At 42.1% G+C, this 12,326-nt stretch overlaps 1 protein-coding gene across 2 annotated transcripts in view; it reads right to left on the bottom strand.

The window, feature by feature from the left end:
• spns2 (SPNS lysolipid transporter 2, sphingosine-1-phosphate) overlaps window positions 1-12,326 on the bottom strand; it is a 53,616-nt gene that overhangs the window by 26,541 nt on the left and 14,749 nt on the right. For both annotated transcript variants that reach the window (XM_053846587.1, XM_053846586.1), the window contains exon 2: window positions 10,297-10,362. In XM_053846587.1, the coding sequence (XP_053702562.1) occupies window positions 10,297-10,362 (66 nt within the window). The remainder of the gene's footprint in view (window positions 1-10,296; window positions 10,363-12,326) is intronic.

Below are 12,326 nucleotides of genomic sequence, written 5' to 3' on the forward strand. Positions count from 1 at the left end.
ATGTGCAATGTAAACTGTATTACATTTTAAAGCAGCAGGTGGAGGTTTGAAAACATATCAAGAGCCAGTGTTACGTGATATGGATACACATATAACACAACATCCTTCTGCGAGTGTAGCTAGGCCATGTGACTTCATTAGGTCACAGTCTCGGAGGAGGAGTGTCCATCCTCATCTGTCTTTTGTCCCATCATCAGAATTTATGTAGCTAAAGTGCTGCAGGTCTGTTGTGTAATGCTAAATGACTCTGATGATTCTGTCTGACACTGCGGAGGGCTTCATCACTCATAACACACACACACACACACACACACACACACACACACACACACACACACACACACACACACACACACACACACACACACACACACACTCAAAACAAAAAGAGAGAGAGAGCCAAAGAGCAGCCTGCTGCAGAGCGCAATCCTCCACCAGCTGTTTCATGTTGCTGCTCATTACTCTCTCTTTGTGGCTTGACAAAAAAACATAGCTGCTATTAGCAGGACCAAAGATCAGTGTGTAATTACACTGTATTTTGATAAGATGTGGCATTTACCTCATTATCACCTCACAGTGGAGCAGCAGACGCTAATGAAAGGGGTCACACGGACTTGTTCTCATTCATGAAGTGCCAACCTTCCTGTCATTTAGAAGTATGGGAGCTAAACATGTCGATGCTAAAGCTATTATCCTATGTAAAGTTCTCCTTAATGCTGGAAATGTTATGGAAATGAAACCTACTGTCATGAAACACACCTGTGGATTTGGATCTTGCAAGTATTTCTGGCATCTTTTCTGAACTCTGTTACCATGGTTCTATACAAACAAAACACTAAGTCTAATAATCCCTCAACAGACCAAAGTAAACTATTATTAAATACAATTTCAAACACATTGTATCCTTCCTTTTGATCCACAGAACACTTTCTCCAAGCCATTATTTCACCACCCTTCTTCAGAATTGAGTGGCAAAAGCACAATAGTGGCACAACAGTTGCAGTTTTATTCCAATTAATCACACGCTCCATTAAATGTATTAGAAATGTATTCAGGCCAACGGAATCATTGCAACTTTAAAACAGATAGCGTGAGTAAAAGCGGATGATATAACCCGTTGTGGCGATTCATCCGCTCCTGGGTTATATGGTCACCACCATGACTCGTCTGTGAAATGATCTCGCGCTCCTGCGTCAGACCTCACCGAGGGCTAAAAGCCCAAATGGACACATCCATTATGCTTGAATGGGATTTGCAACTGTGATGGATTTATTCGGTTTTTTTTTTTGTATTTAGAAAGCTAAAAGCAGCATCCGCGCCACTGTCTTTTCACAGAAAGGACACAGATCTTTCAAGAGTAGATCAATATTGTCATGTTAAAAAAAAAAAAAAAAAAAATATATATATATATATATATATATCAATTAAACCTGTGTTTCCTAGTGTCTTAATGATAGTATATGTCTAAGATATAAATTATAAGCCAGGGTTGTGTCGTAGCAATAAGCCAGGTCTCATAAAATGGAATCATTACAGGCTTATAAAAGCATGTTGTCAACACTATTTTACTTTTTATTTTCACTTTCACAGCGTGACATTCTCCTTCCTTTTGTAGTCCGCACTGTCCGAGATTAAATGCTGCAGCACCTGTTTGACGGCGAAGTTTGCAGAGATATAATCGAAGTTACAAAGGAATGAAAAGCATCGCACACAAGATCCTGAAATCAATAGTGAATGGAGGTTTGGAGAACCACACGGAGCCCAAAACTGTCCACCGGGATGCAAGGACACGCCTGGCGCGACTGCCGGTTCAATCAATAATTCATCGCTCATCTCGACTAATCGTCAATCACAGTGAATGGCAGAAGGAAGAAATGTCTTTCCTGTGTACGACAAACACTTATGAATATGAATCATGGGTAATATGCAGTCAAGCCGAACCAGCAACATTCCTCAGCTGGCCTCCATTGTCTTCGTGTTTATTCTGCTTAATACAGGGAAACACCGGACGTTTGCCTTCAGTGGCGTCAAAGATGCGCCAAGTGTTGTGAACGGAGCTGCTGATACATTCAAGGAACAGCCCCCAGACGTGGTGCGTTCGAGGCTCATGTTTACCAAGACATTAAAATGGCTTGTGCCAGTAATGTACACCAGATGCCATTTCGATATGACTCAGCAGTTTGGAATGGGAAAGTGAAATGAAACATACTGTTCCCTTTATTTCATAATGAAGTGGTTTAACTAACGTATGTTTACAAATCTCATGACTCTGATACAATGAATAATGATCATTATACAATCTATACTTTGCTAGACGTGCAAATTCTTCCTCCATGGCATAGTATATTGACGTTGAGAAGTGGAGGTTTGCGCCGTACATTGACTTTTAGCGTTGAATATTGACGCATAGGCGTTTCCATGGCGTAAGAAATGTTTTCCGTAGCATGGCAGACAGGACAGTGGATCGCACGTTGTGCACCACTATGGAGCATAAGGACAATAGGTGCCGTCTAATATAACCACGCCAGAAAAATAGCATGTGTGGTGCTGTCTGATAATAGAGCTTCAGCCCAGTATTCATGGAAGGCAGTAGTTTTCATTGTTCATTACACAATTTTAACACTGAGCACTGCTCGAATTTTAGTATTCTTTTGTATATTCGAAGAATTCATTAGTACTTTTTGACAAAAACAAATCGATCGAATCAATATGATTGACAAACATGAGGTCACAGGTTATGTTATGTACCTGTGTTATTCACTCACACACAACAGTAATGCTTATAACTAACCAGCAAAAACTCTTATATATATATATATATATATATATATATATATATATATATATATTCTCCTCTTATAGCCAATGAAAATTTTAACTCTCTTCCGGAGCCAGGGATTTATTAATATTGTATTTTTTGACCGATGACATGCAACGATGCAATGCTGGAAATGGCACTGGTTTAGCTATCAAAAACATTAAATAAAGATCATTTTTATAGGCCACTTTTTATTCAGTTTTCTTTGTGTCCTTTTTTAAATTTAAATGTGCCATTCCCCTGTGTTGCTTCCTCACATTCCTCACATTATTCTGTTACGCACACAATGTGACGGACTATTGTTTGCTTACAGTAACTACTATCCTCTGAGACAGCGTCTTTCAATTCAGTTTCCGTTTTCTGTCTCCACCTTTCCCACGGTAAAGGAACCATCCTTCCAGCTATGAAACCTCACACTCACAAGGAATTTAAATATGTCAGCTGCCGCAGACAAAATTAGAGGAATGGGAGAAGCGCGTCCCCTCGGCAGGTCTGGACCTGCCTTCAGACGAGGCGTTGTCCATCACTGCGTGACCCGTCTGCCGTGGACAAGGTGTGCCAGTGTTGATCACACTGCAAACATGTGGCCCTGTGGTATCTGTTGACTCTCCTACACCTTTTGTTCCTGCTTCCATCCCAGCCTGTCTGCAGCTGCCGGACTACAGATGACTAACCTGTTATAAATAGCTCACGTCAATTCTCTCCTATTGACAAACTAAATCCAATCTACAAAGGAAAGAAATCTTTCACCATTTAATAAAGGTGAGAACAAGATCTCATTTCCGTCCCTGTCACAGAGGCGTCGGCGCGGCTGCCCAGTTGGTATTTTAGCCACTAAGTAAGAAGGATTGCGACTCTCTTCTGGGCAGAGTACAGGTGGTGATGCTCAGAAACCCAACCCAGAATTCCATTACTAGCATACGCCTCAGCAAGAAAACCTGTTAAAGATGTGTGAAGCTCAAAAAATAATTTCAGTTGACGCATCTGCACTCAATATTTGAACTCCACAACTCACATTCATGCACACGTGCACGGAGACACATGAAGCAATAGCTGTGGAAATCACCTGGAGATGAGGAGTCGTGAGAACCAGGAAGAAACCGAAAACTAATGTTTGCTATCATCTCAGCGGTTCAATAAATAACTGAAAAAAATTACATTGTCAGTTGCATTATCACCCATAGGATGACAACCAGCTCCAATATTCAGAACATTGAGAAGTGACACTGTGAGACAAGTCGACATATCAACCTCTGAGCTTTTTATGAGCAAAAATGTATCAAATAAACCCATTTGTGACACATTTCGCAACATGTTTCACCCTCTGTGTGGTTGCTTTCTGTTAAGACGAAGCGCACATGTGTGCACTACGGCTGGATTGGACGCACCAAGATTAAGGGGGAGGAGGATGTGGGTCAAGAGGAGTGAGGGAGAAAATCACAACCACAGAGATGAGTGAGATGGAGGCCAAGTCTGGAGAGGGGGTTTCAACATAGGCCATATCTGCAAGATAGTTGTGGCCACAGAGGGAAGAGGTGTCTGTCTGCACTTGGTCTTGAACCTCAACACCAATTGTGGTGGCAACCTCGTCCAGGAACCTCATACTGTTGTAGTCAAGACCACCAAACCCGAGACCAAGTCAAGACCAAAATCATTCTGGGGCAAGACCGTGGTTTGTTCTAAAGAAAACATATGAAAAATGACTGTTCCATTTGCAGCAATAAACGTTTGTGTCAGTCGATAAATAGGCCTTAGCTTTTTGTATTCTTTATTTAGATTGGTCTCAGTCTTGGTCATGATCTTGTGCCCCTCTGTAGTCTTGGTCTTGGACTTGGCCTCAAGTTACTGTTACAACTATTGTGTGCGTCGTGCTGTTCGTTGGGTAAGCTAACAGATCCATCAGATTTTCATCCCACTCTTAACACCATTTGTGACAGACAACCTGCACCTACACTCGCAGTTCAGTAAACTGGCTTCTGTAAAGCCCTTTTGCTATTGTAACCAACAATGCGTGTATTTATAAGAGCAGTTGTGTGTTCAGTGTGGCTCCACCTGCAGTGATTAATGAACCTGTCGCAGGAGGGCGTGGCACATTTCTCAGTCTGGAGCCGGACAAGAGAGAGGACTCAGACGTGCCCATGCATCATGCGTCCTCCTCCTGGATTCCCCCTTTCGTTCTGCTCTTACATTCCTAGCATTTCTGATTACCGCTACTTCTCCCCGCAAAAACCTCGCCCGTGTTGGATTACCCGTCTGCAGGCCGCCGTTTGATCAACACCAAATGTATCCTGGGAAATACCCCCACGGCACTCAACTTGCTTCTACTTTGACAAACGCAGCAGCTAATTCCGGCAGAAGCTGCCGCCAAGCGCTTCCCAGTCTTAAACCCGCTGTAATTTCATTCAGCCTCTCGGAGAGCAGATCGCATATGCTTGTCACTGCGGCTTTAGCAGATCTCCTCTACCTGCTCGGAGTTAGAGCTGCAGCTGGAGAGAATTACACGCTGCTACAAATACCAGGCAGCCTGGGTGCCATGGAAAACCATCCCTGCAGCACATGCAGCAAATACAGAAAGGTGCGACCCGTCTGAGAAGCTTGAAAACAGAAACTAGCTGTGAAGCTCTGAGCCATTTAGAGGCGCTTGCGTCCTTGTTAGTTTGACTGAAGACTGGGGTTGGCTCACAAGCGTCTCGCTTTGACTCGGACCTGACTCACAGAGGTGGTCCGCTATTAGTAGGTGCCATTTATTTCTTCAGGCAGAGGTGTGAGGAAGCCTCCTGCAGCGTGAGGCTTCACCTCGTTTGAATTCAAGAGAAACTCAAAATAAAACGACAGTACAAGACGCTGTGGGTAATATTGCATTTGCATAAATACTTGCACTCAAATGGCCCGGTGAGAGCAGGGGAGACTAGAGATAAGGAGGACATGCTGGGAAAAAAACAACGGAAATTTGAAAATTTTACTTTTATTGTTTTCCACCAACAGCTTCAGATTTTATCAGCGCAGCTCCACCTGGAACGGGGAGAGCATGAGGTAATTCTGGGTTCTCTTGCAGAGAATTTCATCATTTAGAGATACCATATCGAGAAATATGGGCCATGATTATATTTGTCTGAAACTTGCCCAGTGGTTATTCATCATTATAATGCTTTTCAGTTGTGTGCAGTGCACGAGCATAGACCTTTCATAGAGACCAGGTAACAAGAGGAAGCTTGAGGTTCATGGAGGAGTACATGAAGAGGACAGGCAGGACTAGGGAGGAGGATCAAGATAGGTGAAGGTGGAGGAGGCAGACTTGCTGTGGCAACCCATGATAACAGCATACAAGAGCCGGTTTTGCTTCTCTTGGCACAACATTCTTTTAAGATTTTAAAGCTTTCAAAGCTGTTTAATAGCTATTTAATAGCCATGGAATTTATTTTCATTTATTTCTTATTTTTTTTGTGTCAAAATCCTGTTTTTAAAAGGTGCTCTACATCTACTTTAAACAAGAAAAATACTCTAATTTAATAGCAGAGTAAAAAACAGCTCATAAATATGCTAATATATGCTAATACCCAACACGTAGCATAACCTTCCCAATTCATTTCAGAGTGTCTATTAAGCAGAGAGGGTCACAAGTCCAGCCATTAAAACTTCATTCCATTTCTGATTGACATTCACTCAGTGTCAATAGGTTTGTTGACAGATCGAGGAGAGGGTGCCAGTCATCGGCCAACAGCTGCTCTCCTCAGAGACGTGTCCTATAAAATATGTCCTGATATAGCGACGCACACGTTTGGATGCGGCATCAGGTCATGCTGCTATTCTGATCTCAGCGGGGAAGGAGGCGCCCAACACCATCACAATGTGATTACAGGGATTTGGGAATCAATAGTGCAGCAGATTAGACTCTGCTTGTGTTCAAGAAGTCACAGGTGGCACTTTCCTCCCTTCCATTTACCTCCATCAGTCTCTCTTATGAGGTGCAAGTAGCAGAGACAACAGGCAACAGCAGCTGCCAAAAAAGATTGAAAGACTGAGCGACCAGGAGAGAGGGGGAGAGAGAGAGAGAGAGGGGCAGGGAGGAAGTACCGAGCCATGCCAAGTAGGACAGGAGACAAAATAAGAGCAGCTGTGAGCGGCCGAAACAGCTGATCAAACTCCACGAGAAATCAGAGCGTCACACTCAGAGGTTGCTGCTCACGAGAGCCAGTGAAACACGCTTGTGATCAATTCTTTCAGTGTGACTAACACACCAACACTTACAGTAAGTAGCATTTCCTTCTGATAAAATTGGACACACCTTACACTTCTAAAGAAATGTTGTTAGCAACAGTACAAATAAAATGGAAGTTCACAGCCCAAGTCCAGGGGTGGGTCGAACCAGTTACCATTGGGTCCACAGATAAGAAACAGTCATAAATTTAACTTAAGATTTTGTGGCTAAAAGCCATAAATACATCATTATATGATTATATTATTTAATTTTATTTAAGACTTTCAATATAAGTTCGTCTTTTCTTGTCACAGAAAGATGGCTAAGACATAATAACATGATATATAGGTACACTATTCTTTCAATATCTGGTATTAATTATTTTTTTAAAAATGAGCATTACCCATTAAAAAATAATTTAATGTAATTTATTTATTTATTTATTTATTTATATTATTATTTTTACAGAATTTAAATAGGTTTTCTCTGTACTCATGTGGCATATTTTATTATTAATATTATTATTATTATTACTGTTATTATGATCTTGTCATAAGAAGACATCAGCTCAGTGTTTTAATTGATGGGTGCAGCTTTTCTGGACCTGGGTCTCTAGTGGGTCAGTCGCCCGGTTAAGCGAACCCATTTTGATACTTGCATCCGTGGTCTTATTACACCTACAAATAGACGGTGTTCTATTTTAAAGAGGCGAAGAGTGGAGCTGATGCGTGGCAGAATGCTACATCATACGAGCTTCTCTACCCTCATTACCTCAAAACAAGGGCCTAAGCCTCTAAACTCCTTCACATGAGGAGTGAAACAGAAAGTCTCCAGAGGCACCTGTGGCCTCTCGTGCTAGGAGACGGACGGCGGGGCCACCGTCAGTTGGCGTCTGTGTGCGAGAGTCTACGGTGTCAGGTTCCGTACAAGGTGGGCAAACCACACACAGAACAAGACGCAGACAGTCCACGAGCTGTTTGGAGCAGCGGCTCCTTCTGCACAACAAGCTCCACTGACCCCAATAACTCCAGGGTCCAAGCTGCGCCTGTGGAGAGTCATTACCACGGCAAATTCCATCACGAGCTATCAATTATCCCATTAAGACTTAAAGCTTGTGAAGTCTGAAAATCTGATTTTTCACAGTGATTAAAGAGGTACCGGCGTCCAGGTGAGGCCCCTCCTGCATTAACCTCTGCTGCCCTGGGGACAGGTCCGTTCACAGCTGTGGGTGTCACTCAGTCGTGTTGTGGCTGCCGCAGGGCCATTAGCACAGACGCCTGTCATCTCCAGGTCTGAGTTCAGACTGTCCCGAGCCCTGACAGCTCTACTCAGCTCAGGTGAGACTACCTGCAGGCGCAGCCTCCCCGCCTCCACCTGACTGACAGCTATGTGCGCCTCGCACAAAGAGTCCCGGCGTCAGCTGCTCACATAATAATAGCACATGTGCACACACTAAAGGCACGAGTGTATTTCTCATGTCAGTTCTCTGTTGTGGCCAAATAACACGAATAACTGTGGTGCAAATGAACTTTGTCGTCTGGGATTCAACCCTGGATACAACAGCAAATAATACATTCACCATCTTCAATATAGTCACTGAAGATTTATAGACAGAAAAGCACTCTATTCTTATTCTAAAAAAAAAATACATTTACATTTTTACATTTTTCCTCACCACACAGAACTTTGCTTCTAATATATGAACATGACTCAACACACAATAATTTATATTACTGTACATACTGTATAGCCACCTCTTAATACCCTGTATATTTTGAATACAGTCAAGAGTTTGTTTACAATCTAATCTAATCTCATATAATAAAATCTAATATAATCTAGGCTCTAAAAATGACTCAAAATGTGTCAAGAGTTTACATTAAAATAGGATAAAAGGAATCATCAGGGACAAACATGGTTTATATCACATATATTAAACTTAATTCAAAATGTTGCAGTGCATTATGAAACTAGTATCCACACTCAAAAAATAGTTGTTTTTCAATTTAATTTTCTTCGGCAAGTGTTGACTCTTGACTTGAAACTCTTTCTTTATGTTTGTAGACAAGAATATTTTGGGTGAATATTAGTGATGGGAAATGACCGTGTATTATTACACTGCCGGTGTGCTGTGGCCTGTGGGCCATGAGTTTGACATGCCTGGCTTAGAAAGCTCAAGATTCAAGCTGATGTTTGCTCTGAGATTAATGTCCTGAAGTGTGTGGTCAGTATGTTTTGAAAGTTGTGGAGGTGGCGCTGGCAATCCGTGAGCTCAGGTGCAGCGAGGGCAGCACAGAACCAGACATGCAGGTGCGCACAGAGGCTGGAATTGTTCGCGCTCTGGACGGAAGTCGGGGGCTCAGGAGCCCGGAAGGGTTGTGTATAGAGTGTCAACACAGATATGCACACACTCATGACATCACCCAACAAGCTTTACACTGTCTGCGGCCACCCACTCCCACAGTCCGAGACCTGGACGTCCAGCATTCCTCAGGCTGTTGTGAGAAAGGGGTCGCCTGGGGATCAGGGGCCAAGCGGAGACGGGCCACGACAGGCCAGGAACACACAGCAGGCTGCCCTCAGGCTGCTGACCCTTTGGAAATACAGTCTCTCTTGACAAGACCTACGACTTAAGACCTCAGGTGTAACCCAGTCCACATCCACAACATATTCCAGTTCTATTATTCTACAGTTCTAATAGTTAATAAAAAGTGAATTAAATGAAACTACTTTTATGATGTTTTAGAGCAGCATCTTGCAAGGCCATGAGAGGGAAACACTGGGGTGTATTCTTTCCCTCCAAGCGGCCTGCCCACCCTCAATGCGGCTTTGTGTTGGAGTTTGTTGGTGTTTGAACGACTCAGAGGGCACGCAAAGACAAGACGGCCCACTGTCCACCAGCACTGGCCCGTCACTCGCTAGCCCGCTAAAAAGCTGAATTCATGGGTGTCGAGAATGGAGGAAACCCTGCCCCTTGAACCAAGTTCTGCAGCCACTTATTGGCACATACATGGCCGGCATTCAGGAAAAACAGACAGCCTGGCTCCTGACTTTGTTTTCTTTTCTGTTGACCCGACCTGCCACTGCTGCTTCTGTGAGGAAACGCCACGCTCGGAGCGTGCCTACGAAGGCTTTTAATAAATACTCCGCAAACATGATCCCTTCACATGTTTGGAAATGCCAGCAGACATCAGAGAAGCTACACATGTGGATGCGTGGGATGTGTTCAGGTGTTGAGCTGAGGTTGGACTGTGTAATTACGGGGTTAAAGACGACTTACCTGTTTGCAACAAGCCAGCGCTACTGTCTGACACCTCGTAATGCCGCTGGATGTCTTGAAGAACCCCTGCAACGACAAGCAAAACATCAATACATTTGACGCAACAAGGAAACAATTCAAAAATAGAACTGAAGGTGCTGACGGACGGTGACAACATGTCAGACGACAACCCACACAGCTTCTATTTGAAAGCACCTTTCTCCACAGCAGGGTGAATGCTGCATTGTTGAACATGATTTCTGCGCAAATAGACACAGGAAAAGGTGAAAAACAAGGCGTACAGTGACCTTCATTATTTTGATAGAGCAGAAAAAGGGCACTTTAACCTTCCATCAACCTATTGTCGACCACCTAAAAAGACACAGCAAAGCGTTTGTAGCTGTCACCAGAAAATAATGGGATGTCTCAACAACCCAGCATCATTTCCTTCATTTAAAGAATCTGTAGAATTGGAAATGCCATTAAAAAAAGACATATTAGTTCATAAAACTAGACGGCAGGAGACGAATTGAGTGACAAAAACTGGAATGTGCTTGATAATTGCTTCTCCTTGGGCTTACTTACTGAAGTTCAAATATTATTTCAGCTTTGATTTGGAGCCAAAGTAATTGTAGCGCGGCCTATTGTCATAGTTATTGAAGTCATGATGTACTGTAGATATTAGATTGAAGCTGTCAATCACCGCAATCCCCCAAGAATCTGGGTTAAAGTGTCTCCTGAATGAACTGGAGAAAAGTATTTTGACTTTCACTCAAGTTCATTTTCAAGGGGAAGAATGAAGTTGCGCGCTCTGAGGTGCTGCAGATGTGGGGAAAAGTGAGGACTGTGGGCCAGGGAGGCACTGTGAAAGCATTCCAGTCACTATGTAGAAGCATTTAAAGTGAAGTCTTGATGTTTAGACACTGAACTGTTTCAATAACATTTTCATTTTATACAATTCATTGAAACACATTTGAAAGTTATTTTCCCTATAATATTGAGATTATGTCTAAATATTGGAATAATAGAAGTATTTGTAATTTATTCATGTTTATAATAATAATTTTTGGCTGATAGTAATATACCAGAAGCACACTATTTAAATAACAAGACAAATATTAAGCTCAAGAGTTCCCTCATAAAATTGTAATCACATAAGCTTCATATCTCTCTCTCTCTCTCTCTCTCTCTCTCTCTCTCTCTATATATATATATATATATATATATATATATATATATATATAAAATCATCATACCATAGAGTGTTATATATTGTCTTGCATATTTTGGCCATAAAATGTCCTCCTTTTAAATGGGTTCTAATAATAATAATGATAATAATAATAATAATAATAATAATAATAATAATAATAATAATAATAATAATAATAATAATAATAATAATAATAATAATAATAAATCATGTTTGTTAGAATTTACCCAGCTACTGTCAGCATCAAAGAGATCCAAGTGGACTCACTGAAACAGCATAATTCAAGCCACCTCTGTTTTTGGACTGTGGGAGGAAAACAGTGTCCCTCAAGGAAACCCACACATTTCAAGGGGGACCACTCAATACCTCTTTTTAAAATCTTCTTTATTGTGCAAGGTCTTTCAAATTCAATCATAGCGTTTTTGAACAGTTGATTCTTTTTAAAACGTGCAGAAGATTTTGAGCGTTCAGAATAAGTGCTGAGCTCAGCCAGTATATTTAGGTGATCCAGATGACACAGTAGCCAGTGGAGTGAGGTTAAATATATCTGCCGACTCTCATCAGTCAGACCTACAGCAGGATCGCAACAACTACCGTGAGAAAGAGCAAAGACTTTGAAGCCATCTTAGAGCTTCTCCTCTGTAACCCTATCAGGGCAGTTATGCAGGAATGTCGGAAATTCACATTGTGTCCGTCGCTCTGAAGCCAGTGTCACCTGGAGTTCAGCCAGAGGAGGAACTTTGGGACGTTCGCCTTTAATCACTTTTGACATGAAATTCTCTCTCTCCACATGATGACGAACATGAAATGAATTCTTCCTTTCATAAAACCTCCAGCT

Source organism: Synchiropus splendidus, chromosome 17 (assembly GCF_027744825.2).
Source record: "Synchiropus splendidus isolate RoL2022-P1 chromosome 17, RoL_Sspl_1.0, whole genome shotgun sequence".
Classification (NCBI taxonomy): Eukaryota; Metazoa; Chordata; class Actinopteri; order Syngnathiformes; family Callionymidae; genus Synchiropus; species Synchiropus splendidus.